Source organism: Cornus florida, unplaced genomic scaffold, assembly GCF_030987335.1.
Source record: "Cornus florida cultivar Cherokee Brave unplaced genomic scaffold, ASM3098733v1 CherokeeBrave_3.0.0_Hap2_Chr06, whole genome shotgun sequence".
NCBI lineage: Eukaryota > Viridiplantae > Streptophyta > Magnoliopsida > Cornales > Cornaceae > Cornus > Cornus florida.
In genome coordinates this window covers 97,085,749-97,111,245 of record NW_026775576.1, presented here as the reverse complement: position 1 = coordinate 97,111,245, position 25,497 = coordinate 97,085,749, and the positions used below count along the sequence as shown (strand labels likewise).

Sequence of the window (25,497 nt, the reverse complement as noted above, 5' to 3'; positions counted from 1 at the left end):
AGAACTATCAGGAAAATCAATTCAATAGCATGTCAATTCAACAACAGCAAGATATACCTAAGCCACAAAGCAGACCTGATTCATGCCAGATGGATTAGAATACACCGCTATCTTCTCCAAAACTTCCTGAAGCTGATCGATTTTAGAAAGGTCACGAGGAAGAGATTTCACCAACTGACTACGAGTAGCGTCGCCAATGGCTAGCTTATAAATTAACTCCCGTTGCAGACATTCAGCAGCAGTTAGTCCACAAAATCGTCTTTCTTTTACTATTTGTATAATAAGATTGAGCATTTCCTGCACAAGAACTGCTTCATACCTGAAAAACATAGTGTTGAACAAAAAATACTCTGTAATCCATTCTTTGCCAAGCCACTGTTCATGCTTCTCATGCATGCAATATCAAGTTGATGATATAGCCAGCTACCGATCCATAAACTCATAATTTAATAAAAGATTCAAATATCACTGACAACTCCTGATCTCCAATTAAATGATTTTTTCCATGCAAAACAAGTTCTTAAGAAACATTTGATCCAACGATGGACTTCTGGAAAAATTAATCAAGCAAAAAGTTACAGAGGAATGTAAAGCACAATTCATATACCAAATCCATTATCTATCGTACTACGTAGCAAGTAAACAGAAGTAGTAATACGATTCATGCTTCATCAAATAAATAACATTTATCACCAAAGGTAGAGAATCAGTGTCCACGACAAAACTTCAAGAAACAAGAATAGAACATGATTCTACAGCAAAAACATTTAGCTCTAAATGAAAGAACTTAAGGAAATGTGTTACATACTCACTAAACCGTTCAAGATTCAGAGAAATGTAATCTGATAACCCAAAACGTTCTAAAATTCTGTTGACATAAGGATCGGGAGGAGCTAAGGCAGCACAGCACTGCAGCATAAACAGATCGAGCTCCAGACCCTGTTCAGACCTGTGGAAAAGAACCAAAAAAAAATCCTTAGGAGACCAAGAACCTCAAAAAAACATATATAAGGGAAATTGAACTTGATATTTCTGCAATAATACATTAAAGGCTTAAAGCATTGTTATTTACCAGCGAACTGAACGATACCATTCACAAGATATTATGGCAGCATCCCCATTCTTTCGCCACATTCCAGCATGAACCTCAGCACAGAATACCCTAATCCGTAGAGGATGCTCCATGGCCAAGGCTGAAAAACCATAGGGGTGGCACCCTCCTAGAACATGCCCAAAGAAGTCACGGTAGATAGCTGACAGCGAATCATCTGAACTAGCATTAAACATATTTGGCAATGCAGATTCACAAAAACATCTTTTCAAGGCTTTTTGTAAAACCAATGAAAGTAATCGATGTAAGGGAATGTGAATAGATATGTCCTGTGAACTAACATCATAAACTATATCTGGCCAATCTGACAAACTCAGAACGTGTAATGCCTCTAATTCAGTGGCACATTCTCCTTCCATTGCATTATCATCACAACCTGAATGGGGAGTATCCTGCCCCACTCTTTGTCCACTCTCCAAGTCAACACATTTATGAAATCCACTATAACCCGTTGAAGAACACTGTCTAACTTGAATTTCTCTTGAACTTGTAAGTTTACAGTTTGCTGAAGGTACGTTGTACGACTTAAAGAGAGATTTACCCTTCCTAATCTTAGATAGCGTTTTCTTCAGAGCAAAGAAATTGTTCCCAGAGATATTAGTCGTTTTGGGGGATGAGACATTTAGAAGAGCCCCCAATGTATCATCTACTTGGAACCAATTCTCAATAGCCCTCAAGCACTCAAATGTTAACCACAAAATGGAGGATGGAATTAAAGGATTGTCAAAATTTACTTCGGCAACCTTGGATGCAGAAGCCGATGTACTAACAGAGCTTTCCTGTGAAAGCCTCCCGACTTTTGCATGTCTTAGGCTGTCTTGGTCATCAGAATCTTGTTCGTATGTGTTGAAAGGGATCCCGTCATGTGTCTCCTCACAACTACTGACAGAAAATGCTCCACTCACCAAAAGAGAATGAATATTTGCAATTGAGCGACATAAAATGAAAGGAAAATGCACGTTATCATTTTCTTCTTCAACATGGATACCGATTTCTCTCCTTTGAGGATTCATCCCTTGCACAAAACCCAAAAGTCTCATCCAAGTACGTGAAATATCTCGCCGCTCATGGGCGACATATTTGGGTACTACAAAATGGCTCATGACAAAGCGAGTATCTTCAACCACACGATAAGTTGTATCAAACAAATTTTCCCACTTATTTACCTGCAGATGGATTATAATTAACCAACTTGCTCAAAAATGAAAAAACAGAGTGAAGAAAACAACAAACTACAATTTGGAAATCAGAACAGAAAAATTGAAAGAAAAGCAACATGAAACATAAGCAATCATCACATTTTTTAACCAAAAAAACACCAGCTTCTCACTCCAAAAGCATCAATAGAAAATCAATGAAAGTAATCACATATTAATAGTTCCAAACCTATATTGCATATTTATTAGAGTCAAATTCTCAAATCCAATTCTTGACATCAAGACACTGTGAACCTGAACTATAAGCTCAAATCAAAACTACATGACACTTGACATGGCAAAACCAATTAGAGCAACCAGGAATAAAAGCATTAGCTCATTAGCTGAGAAGCGTTATGATAACCTAACAAAAAGAACATGAACACGACCCTACAACAAGAAGCTCAGAATCTCGCCATCACTCTTCAGATAGCTATAGGAGTGACAATAAACCCAAAGGCGCAAAGATAAGAAAAACTCTTTATATATTAATTCTTATGACTGGACAAGTGGAATCAAAAGAAAAGGAAATTACAAGACTTCGAATGGCCCATTCCATATCAAGCAATAAGGGATGAGCAGCAATAATTCAGTAAGTTGAGTTGCATCTGCACACAATTCTGGGCAAAAGGGTAGTTGAGTTCTTAGGTCTAGAATAGTCCTGCCCGTATGATAACCTTACATACTAATATTATATATAAGACATGTTTTACTGAATTACTGTCGAATAAATATCTCTAATCCTATAGAAGTTTAATATTTCAGAATGACAAACTTGTGTAAATACTGGTCTTCTTTCGGAAGAGTGAAATGGTCCACATTGAGAGTAATGTTAGAAGGAGAAAATCATAATTAACATGGATAGGCTAGTAAGGAAATGTATGGTAACGTATAGCTTGACTGAAGCTATAACTTTAGAGTAGAGTAGAATGGAAAAATAGGATTCATGTATCTGATCCCAAGCAATTAGGAAAAGGGCTTTGTTGAGTTGAGTTGGGTAATCACAAAGTCCTGCATAAAACAACCCCAAAGGATTTAATTTTCACCAGCTTGAAACAGCTTGATCTCAAGGCTATCAGAGGAATGTCTTCTGAGCCTATGGCTTTTCTGAGCCTGTGGCATTGACTCGGTTCTAACTCAATCTAAATTTGGGATCAGATGCCCCCAAAGAGAATATAGCAGAGTCTAAAACTGTCTGCACTTTGATGTAGGAGTTATTTTCAATGCAAGCTTTGACTATTCTTCCCCCCTACACACACTTCGATAAAATTTTGCTTGATTTCAATTTCAAAAAATTAATCATGCTTATAAAATTATCGTCCAATCAAACCATTTAAACCAAAGGAGTAAAGCAACATAAATTAAAGACAGAAAATAACATGTAAAATCCAAAGAGAACCACAAGGGGAGATTGAGTGGTATGTCCTCCACACAAGAAAAAAATTACAGAAAATTGCGGCCTTGGCTTAAGTGGTAAGTCATTTATCTCCCCAAAGGGAAGGTTGAGGGTGCAAGTCACAGCGGGGAACAGCATTTGAGTATATTTATGTCTAAAAGAAAAGGCACAAGACACAGCCAACGCAAATAATCCACTATAATTGAAAAGAGTACTACCGTAGGTCCAGAGTCTTACTCCTGAGAATCACCTACGTTGAATTACCACATTTCCAAACTTAAGCCAAACACTCCACTCAAGCGTTGTTGCTATCAATCAACAAATTCATTCATTGTTTCCCCTCTTCTCATAGTGATTGATTGTCATCTCGCAAACCAACTCCCTGTTCTTTGATGGAAAGATGGATTATTGTTGTGGTTGAGCATTCTTTAAGTCTTCGATGAAAGCAGTCAATCACACAATCACAATATTATATAGAACTTTACTATATGATAAAAGAACTCTCAAAGTTTGCTTGGGTAAATCTCCCTCGCACATTTTTGTATTGTGTTTCCATGCATTTAGAAACCCCTAGGACACCTTTTTAATGGCGTTAAGAGTGATTAGATATTGATTACGAATGGTTTAAATTAGTTATAAAAGCTTAGAAAACCTAATCAAATTACCAACGGGCCAGTGGCCCAGCGGTACCAAGCCCCTACTTCTCAACAACTCCAGCAGTCACTGATGGATAGCTCGTCCAATCGAGGTATTAATCGTAGCAATCTAGAGCGAGTTCATTTGATCTACGCTTTCTGCCAAACCTGATTGCAAATAGTCTGAGGCTCAAATAGACTCAAAAGCATATATATCATTTGAAACCTTATCGAGTCAAGTTTCTAGATATATAAAGATCAACATGAAATTATAAGCAAATTAATTTTAATGATTTTTTTAAAGAAACAAAGGCCAGTTTTCAAAAATTGGAATCCTTGCCAAAATTAACTACTGATCTGGTTTTTAACTCAAATTCATAATCTAAGGTTCCTAACAAAAATGAAGGCTTCCAAATACATTTCTAATTAAATAAAATTGAATTATAAACTTCATAATAAAGCTTAAACTTATTCCAAAATAATTCATAATTAATTTTAAATGAACTCCAAGTTAGCTAAAGTTTCCCAAATGATTCTGAACCAATTTTGACCACTTTCACAAGATTAATCAGGAACTTTCTAAACCAACTTAATTATTGAATAATCACTCCCAATCCCACAATCTTTTAGGTCAATTACCTTCTCTAGTTTATGGGATTGATGGAGACTGAAGCAAATGTCGATATGATCTTGCAGCCCCGTCTTCAATTTACAACCATAGTTTCAATGCTAATAGCAAAACTTCTAATGAAGTGACATGACACTATAAAACAAGAAACAACTTGTACTCACAAACATGTCAACTCATATTGTGATGCAGGCAGAATTTCAAATTTCTGCAAGTGGAATTTGTGTTTTTCAGAAACTTTCCATATTTTTAAAGTTTCCTTATTCTGAGTAGTTTTCTGATTTTCATCAAATTTCCTTTTTGAATAGTTTTCTGATTTTCAGCAGTTTCCTGTTTTGGTTTTATTTTATATTTGGTAGTTAGCTAACAAAAGGCTAGGATTGGGGAGGAAGAAATTCTATATAAAGCCTTGTAATTGCAAGGGTTACAGTTTTAGTTGAAGAGATTATTTTTACAGCAAATAAATTTTGCTTTGCAATTCTTTGCAATTTCTCCTTTTCTCTTAGGATCGTTATTTTTCTATTTCGTTTCAAAATTGCCATGAAATTGCAAGAGAAACGAAATAGAAAAATAACGATGCAAGAGAAAAGGAGAAATTGCAAAGCAAATTTTATTTGCTGTAAAAATAATCTCTTCAACTAAATTACAAGGCTTTATATAGAATTTCTTCCTCCCCAATCCTAGCCTTATATTAGCTAACTACCAAATATAAAATAAAACAAAAAAAATTTGCTTTGCAATTCTTTGCAATTTCTCCTTTTATCTTGCATCGTTATTTTTCTATTTTGTTTCAAAATTGCTATGAAGTCTTCTGCAAGATAAAAGGAGAAATTGCAAAGCAATTTTTATTTGCTGCAAAAATAATCTCTTCAACTAAAACTGTAACCTAGCAATTACAAGGCTTTATATAGAATTTCTTCCTCCCCAATCCTAGCCTTATATTAGTTAACTACCAAATATAAAATAAAACCAAAACAGGAAAACTGCTGAAAATCAGAAAACTATTCAAAAAGGAAAGCTGATGAAAATCAGAAAACTACTCAAAATAAGGAAACTTTAAAAATATGGAAAGTTTCTGAAAAACGCAAATTCCACTTGCAGAAATTTGAAATTCTGCTTGCATCAGTCTCCCAGTGTTAGAAAAAACTCACCCTTGAGTTTGGAGCAATTTTTCACGATCAATCAAAAATCAGAGCATGGCTTTCAAAGAATACAATCGCATAATAAATATGGATTTTTCTAGAGGTCCTTCGAAATTGGGTAGGTTTGCAAAACTCGGTATCCTTAACTAGAAGTTTAATCAATTTTAATTTTTCTTCCATAACCGCCAAGTAGTTGTATTGCGCTCCAAGAATCATCCCAAACCATATCATAACAGTAAAATCCATTATTTTTCATCTCCATGGATCCAAAATCTTCATGATAAACCACGCATACTTCATCTTGAGATCCTTCTTTTGTAGCTTCCTTATCACCCTCATGTTCTGAAATCAATAGTGGTTTTTGCATAACCAAGAATTCACCTATATCTCCATATATGATATCATCCTCTTCCTCCGGGTAATCATCATATTTTGGCTTAACCATTGGGGTTGCATCATCTTCCTCGATCAAAAGTTGTTTTTCTTCTCCACCAAAATTTCCTACCAATTCAGGAATTTCCTCCATATAAACTCACCATCCCAATGACTTTCATCAAGTAGAATAGGTGTTGGTTTAGGTGTTGTATTGCTGCAAAAAGGATTCAAAAAATCCCCTTCATAAAAATCAGAAATCTGAAAATTGATATTTGTCAGCCAACAACGATCAGTCCACTCGTCGAATGATCTATATGGCGACATGAAAAATACGAATTTTTCGTAATAGTCTCGATGTGTGACACATCATCATCCACCGAAACATTGTCATCAACAACATGCTGACCCAATAGTTGAGTCAACAACTCAACTTGTCTCCCCAAAAACTTTATCTCATCTTCGTGTTGTTTGGGTAAGGGTTCAAGCCAGAACCTGCACTCTACGATTTCCTCCTCTCAGTAGTTGTCGTGGAGACATGATTGCGCAGCCGGGAAGCTAAAACCAAAGCTCTGATACCAAACTGATGTCGCCTTACCAAGAGGAGACAATCAAATTGTCTTCATAGCAATTTTGAAACGAAATAAAAAAATAACGATGCAAGAGAAAAGGAGAAATTGCAAAGCAAATTTTATTTGCTGTAAAAACAATCTCTTCAACTAAAGCTGTAAACCTAGCAATTACAAGGCTTTATATGGAATTTCTTCCTCCCCAATCCTAGCCTTATATTAGCTAACTACCAAATATAAAATAAAACCAAAATAGGAAAACTGTTGAAAATCAGAAAACTACTCAAAATAAGGAAACTTTAAAAATGTGGAAAGTTTTTAAAAAACACAAATTCCACTTGCAGAAATTCGAAATTCTGCCCGTATCATATTGCTTCTTCCTCACAAATCTACCAATGAGTTGCCATGCAATTTTTTTTTGTTTTTTTTTTTTAAATGGATAAAAGAATCTGACTGTGCTTGTGACACCATGACGGGGAAGGTGATCAGAAATTCAAATTGACCATTTCAATTGTAGATCAACAACAACGAGCTCTAAAGTATCCTATACATCTCTTTTTTGGGTGGTGGTGAAAATTTCTCTCCTTTCTTTGTCTCTTTTTCTTTGGGTGTGTGTGTGTGATTTTGGGTGGGGGGGGGGGGGGGGACAAGGCCTGTTGGTGCAGTGATCCATGTAATTGTATCCATGGTTTTAAGGTTTCATGAGCATACTTGAGCAGCAAACGCATGGCTTACTACCACCCAAAATTTAGAAATGCATGCCAAAGCAGATAAGAGGCATGAGTCCATAACTCCCAAAATTAGTTACGAGTTGTGCCTCGTGTAAAGTAGAAATAAACCACATTCCTTGGTAAAGTCCCAAATTTCTTTCAACATAAACTATCTTGAAGTATTCAGGGAACTATGGGGGATCATGATTTCTATAAATAGACATACATGAAGCCCAACTGTTCTTTATATGAAGTATTTAGTGAACTACCAGATATAAATACACGTAATTTGTCCAACGTTTGAAAAATAAAGAATCATGAAACAATGCGTCTAATGCAGTGTGCTATGGCACATCATGTTAGATATACTACAGGACTTCAAGTTACTTAGCTTGATTTGTATTAAATTAAAATTGTTGATGCATACAATCATCATAATAGCCGGTTTTCTAATCCATCGTCATTTTGTGATCTATTCAATCCCTTTTAGAGTTGTATTAAATGTGTTGATCATCTTTGATTCGATCTCTCTTGGCAGCAGGCATTGCAGTAATGTCAGCTGAAACATCAGTATATTTATATATATATATAAATCTGGTGCTGCTATCATTCCCCTTGTCTTTTTAGTTGATGGAATAAATGACACGTTCAAAGGGAAAAAAATAAAAAAATCAAATACGAGAGGAACTAAACAAAATTGGCTACAAAGAAGAAAGAGACAGGATACTTGACTCAATTTTGAGCCAAGACCCACTTGGGACCTCATGAAAATAGGATTTTAGTCTCTGTTTAGTCATGTTATATGTTTGACCCATTTAAGATCATATTTCGCAAGCCAACACCTTATCAAATTCATTAATCAACTTAGATAGTACACAAAATTAACATAACCAGCCCCTAGTTACTATTGGAGTGTCCACAACCCTGGAATTGTTCTTTGTTTCTGTGATATTGTGGCCCGAATTTGGTGCCAGGTCGCATTGCAAGCTTTGGGGGTTCGAGGGCTTGGCCTCGAGGAAATTTTTTTGACCTGTTTTTTGCTCATGGGTCGTGGACCCTAATTATTCTCTTGTAGCCTGATATATAAGGGCACTAAAGGTTTGGAGTGGAGGAAGAGAGACTCTGAAATTCGTACAAAAACAGAGTGAGGGGATAAAAACTTGTAATATCCGATTTTACACATAGTGAAAACTTTCGCCAGATCCCAACCGTGGACGTAGGCTGTTGACGAACCACGTATAAATCTTTGTGTTCTTTATGCAGCGTGTTTACTTTTCCGTCTTGATTCTTGATTCAACTTGGGTTTGTTACCTTTGTTATAGCAAACTGGTATCAGAGCTTTTGGTTCAAAGCAGGGATATCGTCCAAGTTTCTGGAAATCGAGAAGTTTAATGGCAAAAACGATTTCAACCTGTGGCTGGTTAGGATGCAAGCTCCGTTGGTTCAACAAGGGTTATCCAAGGCGCTGAAGGGGAAGGATGCACTGCCAGAAAAGATCAAGGACAAAAATGAGGTTTTGGAGAAAGCACACAGTACGATTTTGTGGTGCTTGAGTAAGGAGGTTCTGCGAAAAGTTGCTGGAGAGACTACGGCGGATGGATTGTGGCAAAAGTCAGAGTCCCGGTATATAACGAAATCTCTTGCAAATCGCTTGTATCTAAAGAAGCGGTTGTTCACTTTTCAGATGCACGAAGTTTCGTCTCTAAAAGACCATCTTGACAAGGTACATAGTATCATAATGGACTTAAATAATATTAATGTCAAGGTAGAGGATGACGATCAGGCTATTATTCTGTTGTGTTCTCTACCAACCTCGTATGAGAACTTTGTCGATACAATAATGTATGGCAGAACTGCTTTGTCCATGGAAGACGTGAAGGAAGCTCTGAATTCTGAGTTGCAAAAAAGGGCGTTTGAGGGCAATACAGAAAGTTCGGCAGAGGGGTTATTTGTTAGAGGGAGAACGAATCAGAAGGGAGGGTCTGGTAACAAAGGTCGTTCCAAGTCTAAGAACAAAACGAAGGTGTTGAGATGCTTCATCTGTCACAAGGAAGGGCACTTCAAAAAGGATTGTCCGAAGCGTAAGAAGGGAAAGGTAAAATCCTCTGAAGTTGATAGTGTGGCTGTTGCAGAGGGTAATGATTCAGATGATGGTAATATTCTCACAATTTCAGTCGGCAGCTCTTGCAATGAGTGGATTCTTGATTCGGGTTGCTCGTTTCATGCTTGTCCAAACAGGGACTGGTTTACCTCTTATCGATCTATTGATGGAGGGGAAGTTCTGATGGGGAATGATGCGACGTGCAAGGTTGTAGGTATCGGTACAGTTCAAATCAAGATGTATGACAGCATAGTGAGGACACTGACTGATGTCAGGCATGTACCAGAACTAAGAAAGAATTTGATTTCCCTGGGTACGCTAGATTCCATCGGGTGCACTTATAAGGCTGGAGGTGGAGTCATTAGGATTTCCAAGGGTGCTCTTGTGGTGATGAAGGGACTGAAAAAGCATGGTTTATATGCTCTATAGGGTAGCACAATCACGGGTTCAGTTGTTGTATCGTCCTCGGATCCGGATTCAGATACTACCAGATTGTGGCATATGCGGCTTAGGCATATGAGTGAGGGGGATGGATGTTCTGAGTAAGCAGGGTTTGCTTGGTGGTCAGAAACTGGAAAGCTAGATTACTGTGAGCATTGCATCTTTGGGAAGCAGTGCAGAGTGAAGTTCAGTACAGGAATTCACAAGACCAAGGTGCGGTGGATTATATTCAATCTGATCTTTGGGGTCCCTTTCAGGTTACTTCACATGGTGGTGATAGATATATGATGACACGGATTGATGACTTTTCTCGAAAAGTTTGGGTTTTATATTCTGAAGCACAATAATGAGGCTTTTGTTACATTCAAGCAGTGGAAGACCTTGATTAAGAAGCAGACAAGAAAACAAGTCAAGCGCTCGAGGACAGGCAATGGCTTGGAATTTTGTGATGGATAATTTAATGAGTTATGCAAGACTCACGGGATTGTGAGACACCACACAGTGAGGAAGACACCGCAGCAGAACGGATGAACAGAACGTTATTGGAGAGAGCATGGTGTATGTTGTCCAATGTAGGGTTAGACAAAGCGTTTTGGGCTGAAGCTGTTTCTACAGCTAGTTACTTGGTGAACCGGTCTCCATCGATTGCTATCAACTGTAAAACTCCAGAGGAGGTATGGTTTGGTTCTCCTGATAGTTACAGTAATCTGAGAATATTTGGGTGTCTAGCGTATGCTCATGTGAACGAGGGAAAGCTTGAACCGAGGGCTAAGAAATGCATATTTCTTGGTTATTAGCCTGGGGTCAAAGGGATACAGATTATAGTGCCCAGAGGCTTCGGGAAAAAAGATACTTGTTAGCAGGGATGTGACCTTTCATGAGTTTGCGATGCTTACTCCGCAGAAGGAGGTAGTTGATTCAGGAAAAGCTCAGGGTGTCAGTGAGCAGGTGGAGCATGTAGAGGTTCAGTCGACTCACAAGCAAGTGCAGTTTCAGGCTAAGGGATATGCACAGTTGCAGCAGTATAGTGTGGCTAGATACAGGCTTAGGAAGGATATTAGGCCACCTGAGAAGTATGGGTTTTCATATGCTGATTCGGTTGCTTATGCACTTAATGTGGTAAAAGATATTGATGAGCCGTGTTCTTATCATAAGTCAACACAGTGGCCTATTGCCATGAGTGAGGAGATTGAGTCTCTTCGTAAGAACCAGATTTGGGAGCTAGTTAAGAAGCCTAAGGGCCAAAAGATTGTGGGTTGTAAATGGGTCTTCAGGAAGAAGGAAGGAATTCTAGGGGTGGAAGACACGAGATACAAGGCACACTTGGTGGCGAAGGGCTATACACAGAGGGAAGGGGTGGACTTCAATGAAGTGTTTTCTCCTATGGTAAAACATAGCTCAATCTGGGTGTTACTTGCTATGGTGAGTTGGAGGAGCAGATCTATATGCATCAACCTAAGGGATTTGAGATTCTGGGAAAGGAAGATCATGTTTGCCTACTGAAGAAGTCCTTGTATGGGCTGAAGCAATCTCCTAGACAATGGTACAAGCGATTTGACACCTTTATGGTTAGGATTGGGAATGGCTACTGTAGGAGTAAATTTAACAATTGTGTGTATCACAGGAAGCTCTCAGATGGTTCGTATTTGTACTTGTTGTTGTATGTTGATGACATGTTGATAGCTTGCACGAACATGTCTGAAATCAATATGTTGAAGGCTCAGCTTAGTGGTGAATTTGAGATGAAGGATTTTAGTGTTGCAAAGAGGATATTGGGAATGGAAATTCACAGGATAGAGGAGCGGGCAAATTGTATGCAAAGAGGATATTGAGAAGGTGCTGGAACGCTTCGGTATGCAGGCATCAAAACCTGTGAATACTCCATTGGCTGCCCACTTTAGACTTTCAGCACGATTGTCACCACAAACCGAGGAGGAGGTGGAGCACATGTTTCGTGTTCCTTATGCTAGTGCAGTTGGTAGCCTTATGTATGCTATGGTGTGCACTAGGACAGACATTTCACATGCAGTTAGTGTAGTGAACAGATACATGATAGACCTAGGAAGCTCCATTGGCAAGCTGTGAAGTGGATATTACGATACTTGCAAAGCACTGCAGATGTTGGGTTAGTCTATGACAGAGGCAGCGACACGTGTGGGAGTGTTGCTGGACATGTTGATTCGGATTATGCTGGAGATCTTGATAGGAGAAGGTCCTTGACAAGGTATGTCTTCACTCTTTGTGGGAGTGTGATCAGTTGGAAGGCGACTTTGCAGCCCGTAGTTGCATTGTCTACTACTAAGGTTGAGTACATGGAAGCTACAGAGGCAGTGAAGGAAGTTATATGGTTGATAGGCTCGGTTGGTGATTTGGGTTTGCAGCAAGATGATTTGACTGCGTTTTGCGACAACCAGAGTGCCATACATTTGATTAAAAATTATATGTTTAATGAGCAAGCACATTGATGTCAGGTTTCACTTCATCAGAGATGTGATTGCACAGGGTGCTATTGCAGTGAAGAAGATTGGGACAGTAAAGAATCTGGCAGATATGATGACTAAGGTCATTCCTACACTCAAGTTCAGACTTGATTGGTACGTGTAGTTGCTGAGGCCCTTAGGGGCATGTGGAGGTGGTGACAGGAGTAGCTGGAGATTGTGGAGTTTGGCGTAATTTGAGCCAAGGTAGAGATTTGTGATATTGTGGCCCGAATTTGGTGCCGGGTCGCATTACGAGCTTTGGGGGTTCGAGGCCTTGGCCCCGAGGAAATTTTTTTGACCCGTTTTTTGCTCATGGGTCGTGGACCCTAAGGCCCTGTTTGGTGGATGTTCCGTGCTATGCTGTTTTGTTCCCAATAGTGCTACAGTAGCACTATTGAGGCCCAAAACATGTTTGGTGGAGGCTGTGCTGGACTGAACAGTATCAGAACACTTTGCACTATTTGGGCCAAATGTTGGAACAAAAAAAACTTGTTCCAAGTGTTCCACAAATCATTTCAGCCTCCCAATCACCTCCATCTCTATTCTCGTTCTCAACTCTGAACTGGCCCTAGTCTCTCTCTCTCTCTGCAACTACAGAGTACAAAATCTACAAGGATCAGAAGTCCCACCTCCATTTCTATTCTCGTTCTCAACTCTGAACTTGCCCTAGTCTCTCCCCCTCTCTCTCTCTGCAACTGCAAAGCTGTATGGGTTTTGTTTTAATTTTTTTTAGGGCAAATCATTTCAGCCTCCCGCCTCCATCTCTATTCTCGATCTCTGTCTCTGCAACTGCAAACTTGTGGGTTTTGTTTTAATTGTTTTTTTAGGGCAAATCATTTCAGCCTCCCAAACGCCTCCATCTCTATTCTCAATCTCTATCTCTGCAACTGCAAACTTGTGGGTTTTGTTTTAATTGTTTTTTTTAGGGCAAATCATTTCAGCCTCCCAAACGCCTCCATCTCTATTCTCGATCTTTCTTTGAATGGACCAATTTGAGAACAATTGGATGATGACAAAATTATCAAAGATTGGCCTTCTTTATTTCTATTCAACAACGTAAGGATAGTTCCTTGATTTTGGTTAAGGATTGTTGAATCTTTGCCTTGGAATAAATGGAAGAAAACGGATTGATATTGTCTCTCTTTGTAACTGCAAACTTGTGGGTTTTGTTTTAATTTTTTTTAATTTAAAATAATTATAAAAAATAATAATAATAATTTCTATTCCAAAATTCTCAGAACAAAATTTTCGCCCCAAACATGTTTTGTTCTCCTTTCAGAACACTACATCACACAACACTTGTTCTGTTCTAGGCTAGAGCAGTACACTACATCACACTACACTTCCCAAACGGGCCCTAATTATTCTCTTGTAACCTGATATATAAGGGCGCTTAGGGTTTGGAGTGGAGGAAGAGAAAGACTCTGAAATTCGTACAAAAATAGAGTGACGGGCTGAAAACTTGTAATCTCCGATTTTACACATAGTGAAAACTTTTGCCGGATCCCAACCGTAGACGTAGGCTGTTGCTGAACCACGTATAAATCTCTGTGTTCTTTGTATAGCATGTTTACTTTTCTGTCTTGATTCTTGATTCGACTTGGGTTCGTTGTGTTTGTCATAACAGTTTGGTTTGCCTACTCATAGCTCCAAACACTATCCCTTTCTTACACATTGACCAGGGATTTCCTTTCTGCTTGCTGCATCAGACCTCTGATTTCTGGTACCATTGAGCTTTTGAGTTCCAACTCTTCCTTACATATGTTAGACCTAGTCAGATTAAATGCCTGTGAGTTACCAAGTCAAATCAACAAAACTTATATATATTTGAGAGTGGGAGGGGGGGGGGGGGGGGGGGGAGAGAGAAACTTGTCCTCGCGTGTTTAAATTTTTATGTATGGTTGAACAAATAAGTTTCAACAAAAGAAAAAACAGAAAGCAGAAGTTGGTTAGTGCGGCCGCTAACGTGAGTGGTATTTCCTGCCACCTTCAAAGGGGCCAAGTGCAGTATTCAAGTTCCTGTTAGAACATGTGTTTGTATTACTAATTACAATACAATAAAATTGATCCGATTGCTTCTTCTTTTTTGTCCCACGGGAATAGAGCACAAAGAGCCCTATAGAATTCAGGAATTCAAGCCATTGAGTGTGCTGTGTCTTAGAGGCCGAATGAGCGTGGCCCCAACTGATACTTTTGTAGCCCACGTAGGTTATAATCAGCACAGTAAGGCTTAAATTTGTGGGAGTGCACCTGAAACATTCTTGTGTGGACCACATTATGCCATGTTTTTGTATTTACCCAAGCAAAAACTTCTTTCGACGTAGCAAGCTATGGTTGTGCGTAAGGGCATCATTTACCAAACCCATTCAATGGATAACAATTGACAATATAAATAAATTCTCAATCAAGGCAAATTTAGCTGACATAGAACAAACTGTGTATGATTTTACCAATCAATTTGAGGATGAGCATTAGACAATACCAACACTCCTGGGGATTTACTCGAGGAATACCCCACACACAATACAGCCCCATATTTGATGGGTCAAAGTAGCTAAATCAAGGGGGATAGAAAGCTATTTCTAAAAGCAGAAAGATGTTAGGAACAGGTCCAGGTCTTGGTTGCACAAAATCATCTTTCTCCAGTTAAGATAGTGTTTATAAAAATTAAATAAATATTAAAAAATTAACTAAATAAATTTGCTATCATTGCTTATGCTGTATTTAAATCCTCTTCTTGCCTGGATGTGATTATGGGTGCACCATTGCCCATCAACTCAAATTATTCCATATTTATTTAAATCAAAGATTGAAGAAAACGTGCAAAAACAAATTTTTGGGATACACTACATTAATTTATCCAACTTGACACGTGAACACACTCCATTGTTGTTCATTTTCAAGCATAAATTGTATTATCATCATCATCCTTTTTTTTTTTTTCACATCATCATCATCCTTGCCTTAATCTCATATGAATGTGGTCGGCCACATGAATTCTCTTTCTCCAATCCTTCCTATTACATGCCATTTCGCCTACTATATTTAACGGTTTAAAATGATTTTTAATAACCTCATCCAATGTTATTTTTGGTCGCCCTCTCCATCTCTTACCTTCTATTACAACTAGTCTTTTGTTTGACCGGTGCGTCTCTAGGTCTCCGATGTAGGTGTCCAAACTATCTAAGTCTACTCTCTTTCTTTTTTTTCCCCTGGGTAAGTCTACTTTCTTTAATTTTCTCACGAATGAGAGCCGCCACTAATTTTTCTCTCACTTTCCCATTAGTGACTCTCTCCTAGTCACTCCACTCACCCATCTTAGCATTTTCATTTCCGCTACATAAATTGTATAGTTACTTACATTAACTGGGATTGTCTAGTTAATGATTGCATAAATGACAGCGAACGGAACTATTTAACAGGTAGCAAAATATCAGAATCAAAACAGGAATTAAAAAATGTAAAATAATTAGATTAATAACATAATTCAAAGCACAATATAATAATTAATCAACAAAAATAGTATCAGACAAATCCTAAGCAAGAATATTAAACATGTACCCTTGCAATGGAAAAGAAGAAATGTGTCAAGAGAAGGAGAATAATGGAGCACCTATGTCTGGCTGACACAATGCTATAGTATGCTAATTGAATGGGAAAAATACATATATATAAATTGAAGATTCACTTCTCTCTAAGGCAATTTAAAAGCTGCAAGTCTACGACTACACGTAACCATTAGAAACCGTGCACTTCTACAGAAAATGTAAGTTAAATCCCCAAGTTCATCATTCCACCCTGATGCTGCTTCAAAGAGTGCATAATCAAAAGAATACAATTATATAATTGTTCAAGCACCTTGCAGAAGCAAAAATAAGAATAAACACATTACCTGTAGTCGACCGTCTTTTCCAGCACAAGAAATAAAAATGTCTTCCAGACAACCCAACAGCATGGCCAGAAGATCATTTTCCTTCACAAGGCGTGGGGTTAGAGTAGGCACTGTGAAAATTTGCACTGAGAATGTAGATACAAGTGGATACTTCTTGTAAACAGTATCATTACACTCTCTTACCGCTTCGCTTACAATAGATGGATAATAACTAAGAAACACCTTTGCAAACTCATATTTGAACACAGGTTCACTGAGCAATTTCAAAAGTAATTCATGGAGTTTTTTAACAACCTCATTTCTTATGAACCTCTCCGCCCTCACCAGAATGTCCAATAAACCAACTGAAGAGAAAACCCTCCCAGAAACAAAACTGAGCAAACTTTCACTGTATGTACAGAATTCTAAAAGCATCTCCACCACTACAGATGTTAGCTCATCTGCAATCTTTTTGAGCTCAGCAACATGAACGTCTACTTTAGGACTACCTTGAGAAGTAGTTTCTGCAAAAAGTAACTTGTTTTTCCAACAAATAAGAAGGGAATCAAGAACAGGCCCCAAAGAGTTTGCAAACTCATCCGCAAGAGGTTGTATCTGTTCTGCGCCTTTATGCTTCGAACAAAACCCCTCACGTTTCCATGCAGTCGCATCCCCACAATCACAGCAACCACCACCCGTATATATGATAGAATAATCATGGTCCTCGTGGTTTCCATTCTGGAAACAAGGAACACAAATTGCACAAGTTGGGTCATGCTCACATGTTCTGCAGCGGTAAGCTATATCATTGTTTCCCCAAACAGCCCCACAGACACCACGCTGACCAACACTCATGTTAGCCAGCTTCTTCAGTGCAACACCTGGCTCACCCTCAAACATCAACCATTGCAACCAAACCATGCTTTCAAGTAATTGATCTTCAAGCTTTGGGCCCACCAAAGCTTTCGTAGACCCTGACTGAGCTTCCAGAGGATGCTCAATTGCTTCCTCATCGGTAGGTAAGATAGCACACACCAGATCCGGTATTCGGAATTTGTTATCCTTAAGAAACGAAACTAGACCTGGCTCGAGCTGCTCAAGATTATCCAGATGAACTCCTTGTAGGGCAAGCCTCTGGTATAGAATTAAGAAACAGATGTGAAATTGTATTACCATTCATGATCCAAATTTAGTTCAGGAAAGACCAGAATTAAATCAACAATGGAAACTTTCTTAGTGACATTGAGGAGTAAAAACCACTTACAAACAGGATTTGAATCATAACAAAAATATTTTTATTAAAGCAAATCATTTATCACAGAAAAAGTCACAAGCAAATGCACAATATCACAATGTAATTCAACTGATCACTGATCAACCAATTATTCAGCATCTGGTTTCCAAGAAAAAAATATGAAAATAAGAGAAATGACATATTCTATGCTCTTTTCCTTTTCAGGAAGTAATTACTCGAAACAAAAACAGGTGGCAGAACCGCATTCTGTCGATTGAAATTTTCAGTCTCATAATTTACAACAAAGAAAAATCTAACATCCAAAATTTTAGATAACCTACTTTATCATGGTCGACCCAGAACCCAGCAGATAATCCAAATTCTCACGTAAATTGAAGTACTGATCAGAACATGATATACGATGGAGCCAACGGTCATAAAATAATCTGAAGAGAAATGAACTAAGTAATAGGAAAGATTCCCACAAAATCCCTGAAAAAAATTCCATGAAGAAAAAATTGAAGACACCGACATAATCTCCCACATAAATTGATGGTTTTTTTCCCAAATTAGTGCCAGGAAAAAAATAAAAAAATAAAAAAAGAAATAAAGAAGCATTATTTGCCATTCTTCACCAATTATCAACAAACGAGCACTCATACACAGAATTAAACTTTGTTCAGTTCACAAGAAGTGTGAATGAAGAGGGGAAGGGAAAGGAAAAGGAGAAAAATAAAAAAATTGAATCGTGTACCAATTTACTCTGCACCAATTTGTGCAATCGAAATCAAAACACTATTTTACTTTCCTTTACTGCACACAATTGAGAAGATAGGCTATTCGAATAATTTACCTGAACGATTCGATCTCGAGCAGAAAGAGTATTAGCCTCTGGAGAAGAATCAATCTCCATCCTGAACATGTACCGAAACCAATCGGCGCAACAACAGTGTCTGAATTGATAACTTTCACTCCCCAGGGCTGGAGCAGTATAGCAGTCGGTGTGTGTGGGCCGATTATATATATAAATATATATATATATATATGTATATGTATATATATATATCTGTCTGTAAAACTTGAAACTTTCTCAAAACCCTAAATTTTTGTATGGCCTCTGGCTCTGGTAGTCGAATCCGACCTCATTCGTCACTGACCCCTCTCTCCCCAAGGTGGTTCACAAGTTTGGAACAATCTTGAACTAAAAGCTCTAATTGCAGGTATATTATATAACCTGCTAAATTTATGCTCTTCGGTTGTTCAACATTTTTAAACATTTTAGGGTGCGTTACTCGTTTTCTGTTTTCGTAGTTTTAAGAAAAGGGAAACATGATTTTGTTTTCTAAAAATAGAAAACAAAAATGATGTTTGTTAATATTTGTTGTTGTCACAATAATTGTGTTTAGTAATATAACATTTGTCGCAAAATGTACTTAATATTTTTAAAAAAATTTATTTTATTTTTTATTTTTTTCATGACAAAAATTTTAGGAGCAATCTAATCACCAAGGCACGACACTTACTTTTATTAATATAAAAAAGCTATAAATCTAGAAAATCTAACTTCAAATTATAAATCTTAAAAATACCCAATACATCATAAGTACAAAATTAAATATATAAAGATAAAAACATTCCCACCGGTTATATATATAAATACATGTATATGCATGATGTATACATTTATTATATGATATATAATAGGGTAAAGTGTATTAAACCCCCCTGAACTACTGAGGTATGTGCAAGAAACCCCCGAACTATAAAAGTTGTAAAAAACCCCCCTGAACTATTGGGGTATGTGCAAGAGACCCCCCTGAATTATAAAAGTTGCAATAAACCCCCCTAAACTATTGGGGTATGTGCAAGAGACCCCCCTGAACTATAAAAGTTGCAAAAAACCCCCCTGAACTATTGGGGTATGTGCAAGAGACCCCCCTGAACTATAAAAGTTGCAAAAAACCCCCCTGAACTATTGGGGTATGTGCAAGAGACCCCCCTGAACTATAAAAGTTGCAAAAAACCCCCCTGAACTATTGGGGTATGTGCAATAAACCCCCCTAAACTATATATTTTTTTGCAGTTTATCTCATTCGCGCGAATTGATTGACTGAAAGGGACGATGAAGCCGAGGAATTTGTTGTTGGGATCGATGGGTCTTCTGTCATAGCTCCATCATAGCCATTGCACCACCCGCCAGATCCGTCGGCCATATATATCGCACTTCTCTGCACCGTTGCGTCAGCCCATCGCCGTCACCGCCTTGCCCGCCGTTCAGCTCACCTTGCTCGCTGGTCCATACCATTGTCCATTCCAAGCTCGCTGGCTCATTCTGCCATCTCCATAATCGAGCACACCGCCGTCCGTGTTTCGAGCACACAGCCGTCCACAGTTTACCGCCGAGCCCCCTTGAGCTCATCGCCGCCTCCACAGTTCACGGCCGAGTTAACCAAGCTCTCATCACAGCCGAGTCCTCCACGCACAAGCCGCCATCATCCGAGACCGAGCCATTCCGTCGACCTCGGATTTCTTTGGTCTTTTCTCTCTCTAGTTCTCTGTTTTAGGTTGTGTTGGGTGAAAAATATCTTTTGGCAGAAAAAAAAATGTAAGAAGTGTATAAGTTAAAACGACGCAGTGTTTTATAAGGGTAAACTGGTCTTTCAAAATTTTTGGTGCCGGAAGCTGATGTCATGGGGGTAAATTACAACAAAATCATAGTTCAGGGGGGTAAATTGCAACAAAATCATAGTTCAAGGGAGTTTTTTGTAGTTTAAGGGGGTTTCTTGCAAATGACCAATAGTTCAAGGGGGTAAATTATAACAAAATCACAGTTCAGGGGAGTTTTTTGTAAATCAGGGGGGTTTCTTGCAAATGACTAATAATTCAAGGGGGTTTAATGCACTTTACCCTATATAATATATTTAGTATATGATAATTTATTATGAATAAAAAATATTAAATAATATATCTTATATGTAATAAAATATACGTTGTGTTATAATATTGTAAATTAATTATTATTTAATATTTACATATAATATATATATATATATATGATATATAATAATATAAAATATCAACTGCTTAACAATTTAATAACATTATATTATATATCAAAAATTATTTTGTTATAAAAAATAATTTACATTATTATTTAATATATTATATATTAAAATATATTTTTATCAAATACAAAATAATATGCAATATTTAATTCATTCTATATTAAAAATATATATTTTTATTAACATTTAATATGTAACTTAGTATATAACACAAATAATATGAATTTTATTTAAAATGAATACTGTAACATTAGCGAAAACATTATGCGCTACAATGCCAAAAGTATAAGAAATATCATTTTGACGTTTTCTCTTTTCTTTACAAAAATTGAAAACGTTTTCTGTTATAAAAAAACAAAAATATTTTACTAACGCAATTTTTATTTTCGTTTTGCATTTTTAGAGGTTGACAACAGAAAACAAGGAACATTTCTCATTACTAAAGGTAATTAAAACATATTTTTAAGAGTTAATTTTACTGACACCCCCTCAGGTTTAGCCAAGTATTAATCTCAAACATTTTTCGAAAATAACTATCACTTAAGTCCATTTTTGTTTTTTTTTATTACGGTCTCCGTTAAGAAAATAAAAAAATACAATTTTACCCCTTAATTTTTTAATCACATTTATTCTAAAATATCATATAACCTAAATAACTATTATATCCTTAATTAAACTCCTATGTGTCTCTCTTTCTCCTGCCTCTCTCTCTTCTCTACTATTCTTCTGTCTCTCTCTCTCTCTCTCTCTTCTCTACATATACGAGCCACGAACTAACAAAACCATGAAAACCAATTGCAAATCCAAAAACCCATCATCGTTTATCCACCACCAAGCCAAGACCACTATCACTCATGCCTGTAACACCATCAACAAAACCAAACGCAAGACCCATACAAGAATTCCAAACCCAATAGCAAACCCAGAACCCCATCATCGTCGATCACAATCAACCCATACCCTGCCGTTGCAAACCCACTATTGCACGATGAGGAAATTGGAATGGTCGTGAGCAAAAAGATGGTGATGGTGACGGTGACGCAACTCCGACGAGGCAACGGTTGGTGTTCATTGTGGTTGTGGCTTGGGGCTGGATGGTGAACCCCAATTCATTGGAGACAGAAGAATTCATGATCTCTGGCATCGAGTGAGGAACCATTAATGGCCTCTCTGTCTTTCTTCTTTGCCGAATATTGGATGACTGAACCACTAATCCCATGTAAACAAGATCATTTGATCCGAAATAATAATCCACTGGATCCGCCCTTCTTATAATTCTATTCTATAGACAGAATTCGGGCAAATTAAAGGACGGAAGCTAGGAGATGGCGATACCAAATCTTCTTTCTATCAGTAAATCGAACAATAATGAATAAAAAGAAAATAAAATAAAAAGGGAAAAAGAAAAATTCTTTGACCGCAGTAATGAAGAAGAAAAGGAAATTAGAAAATAAAAAAAAAAGGAAAAAAAAAGAAAAAGATATAGAAAAGGTGGAGAAAACTGGTGTACATGATGACATATATATTTCTCATTATGTACACCAATTAAATTATAATTATTTTTAAAATTATTCTTTATATATATATATAAAGAATAATTTTAAATTGGAGGTGGGTCTACATGATGATATATATATATATATATATATATATATATATATATATATATATAAAGAATAATTTTAAATTTATATAATAAAGGTCAAAGGGTATTCAAGTCATTTCAATACTTTTTAAAGTTAAAAGATAGTTAGAAGAGTAGTAATGTAATTTTACATACAAAAAGATATCTGACACACCTGAAAAGTAACTTTCGGAGTGTAAGTGAAAAACGGAACAAACGTTTGTGATGTGACTGATAGTTATTTTTGAAAGATGTTTCAGTGTGATATTTGGCCAAACCTGAAGGGGCGTGAGTGAAATTAACCCTATTTTTAAACCTCAACCATTAAATTACATGTACACATGAGATGAGGAGGATTAAAAATTTGCCTAATAATAATAAACAATATCAATAATAATAATAATAGTAAAATATCAAAAATAAATTGTTTAGCTTCAAGATATGTGAATCACTTTTACCCCCAACGAATTAACAACAACAACAATAACAATAATAGTAATAATAATAATAATAATAATAATATTATTATTATTATTATTATTATTATTAGGAAGCTCATAAATTATAAAAAAAAATAGTTTAAATAATAACAATAATAGTAGTAGTGGTGGTGGTAGTAATAATAATAATAATTTGAAATAATAACAAAAATAAATTGTATAGTTCAGGATTTGATTTGCAATCTGAGATAGATCAGGGGGTTATTTTTTATTTTATTGATAGTTCAGGGGTTTTTGCACTTTTATCGGGGTATAATAGTCATTCAAAAGGGTAATTTGGGCATTACTTGAAAATACATTGGCGCGGGAATGAACAGACGTCGAAAAATGTGATCCGGTGATCGGGAGGGTCCATTTTGTAACGTTGGTATAGATGAGGGTTCGATTTACAACCTCATATAGTTCGTAGGGGTATTTTTCAAATTTAGGGATTTTTTTTGGCACTTTTACCTAGAAATTTCATGAAAGATAAACTGTGTGGTAGAATTTTTTTTTTTTCCTTTTTTTATCTTAAACCGTGTGGTAGATGGAAAGGTATTTTTTTTTTTCTTTATTTATTTATGGTACATCAGTAAAAAAATACTATTTTTACTCGTTCACCCACTTTGATTTTTGATTTTTATGAAAACTTGAATCATTGAATTACAAACTTATGCTTTGAAAGTAACAAAATATATCACTAGTGTACATCTTTAGGGATGAAACAGTGAGTTTGAATCTTTGAATCCCGAACTTATGCTTCGATGGTAAAAAAATATATATCACTAGAGTACGTCTTTGGTGATGAAACAGTTATCTGAAGTATGATGTAATTATTGTTTTATATATTTAATGTATGCCTGATAAATTGATAATAAGTGTCACATAAATGGGCAAAGTAATATTTTCTTTATATTAAAACTTACATTATCCTATTCAATTATTTATTATAATTAAATATTTCTCGAAACTCGGTGACTTCTCGTGTCTAGTTGATGAACGGACATCACGTGTTGACATCATGTGTTGGTCCGATCTAATCAGCATAACAGTTTATGATTTATTTATTTATTTTTTTCCTAGTTGGGACTCACACACACTGCCTCCACTGAGGTTCAAACTCCTGACCTCTCTTTGAAAAGTAGGAGCCTTGTACCGCTAAGTCACAGGTCTGTTGGTATAACAGTTTATTCTAATAACACCATTGTTTTATTTAAAAAATAAATGAAAAAAAAGAAAAGAGGAGGGTGGTTTTACTTCCCATTCAATGAGAACACCATGCACAACTTTTCAAAGAATCAAAGACAAAATGCAAGGTTTACATTAAAAAAAAAATAAATAAATAAATTCGAGAATTGTTCCACACTTAGAGATCGAGATAAGTGAACATAACAAGTTAATACTTAATTAAATATGATTTTATTAAGGAATAAAAAAAATCAAAGTAATTATCCATGATTCTTTTTTCTTCCACATTTTCATTTTGGCATAAATGCCACTAGTGAACAAATCATGAAAAGATTATGTTAGTAGAGTTTCAAAAATTGAAATTTAGAGAGGGACCTAAAAGGCAAAAAGATGGTGTGTTTAAGAGCAGGTGTGCAATGAAAGAATGGGAAGGATAGGAGTAGAGGCGCAAGGGTGCAACTTGGGTGTGTTAACCTAATTATTTTTAAGTTTGGACAATTATTTTTATTATTAGAGTTAGGTCTGAGTTGAAGAATATCGACAATAACTTAATTATGGTTGTACTTGGTTTGAGGTGCCAGCTGCTCGAGCCTAATACGAACCCAAATTCTAACACTATTTTTGTAAATATATATTATTTTAAATCTATTATATATAATATTCAAATTATGATTAACTTTTTCTTTTAAACTTAATTTGTTCAAATCTTAAGTTATTGCATGTTTACACACTTTAGAGGATTAATTTTGACAATTTGGCATTAAGTTTATCATTATTATTATTTTTCAATTAAGGGGTATTATTCTAATATAAAATTAGAAAAATGATACTTACGCCGAAGTAATACACCGATTTGTCTCACCGAATCTATGTGTCTGCTTAGATGGATATCAACGTCAGAAATCAAAATAGTAACTCTAAATTTTCTCTCTTCCGTTTTTCTCTCTCCTTACTTATCTTCCCTGCAAAGCAATAAATCAGTTTTTCTCTCTCCATTCTTATCTTTACCACTATTAATCTCTTTTGTATCAGGCATCTCAACCATGAACGCCCACCTTACCATCTCGCTGACCACTAGTGGTAATCTAATCTATTATATAAAAGATATAATATCCATATATGTGGTATACGAAATTATAACAGAAAATTGTATATCGCGAACTGATATTTTTCTTGATTGATGAAGATAATTATTTAAAATTTAATTTTAAAGAAAAATTGCAGGGACGCCGAATTTCCCTTTGGTTTCAAAAAA

General features: G+C 36.5%; 1 protein-coding gene across 1 annotated transcript in view; it reads right to left on the bottom strand.

Moving 5' to 3' along the window:
* Positions 1-19,154, bottom strand: part of LOC132313156 (E3 ubiquitin-protein ligase PRT6) — a 40,223-nt gene extending 21,069 nt beyond the window's left edge. Inside the window, exons 1-5 of the mRNA XM_059811833.1 lie at positions 18,740-19,154; positions 16,674-17,786; positions 1,073-2,277; positions 809-949; positions 76-319 (exon numbers count right to left, since the gene is read on the bottom strand). Of these exons, the coding sequence (XP_059667816.1) occupies positions 76-319; positions 809-949; positions 1,073-2,277; positions 16,674-17,786; positions 18,740-18,808 (2,772 nt within the window). The 5' untranslated portion in view covers positions 18,809-19,154. The remainder of the gene's footprint in view (positions 1-75; positions 320-808; positions 950-1,072; positions 2,278-16,673; positions 17,787-18,739) is intronic.
* Positions 19,155-25,497: the final 6,343 nt, after the last annotated feature.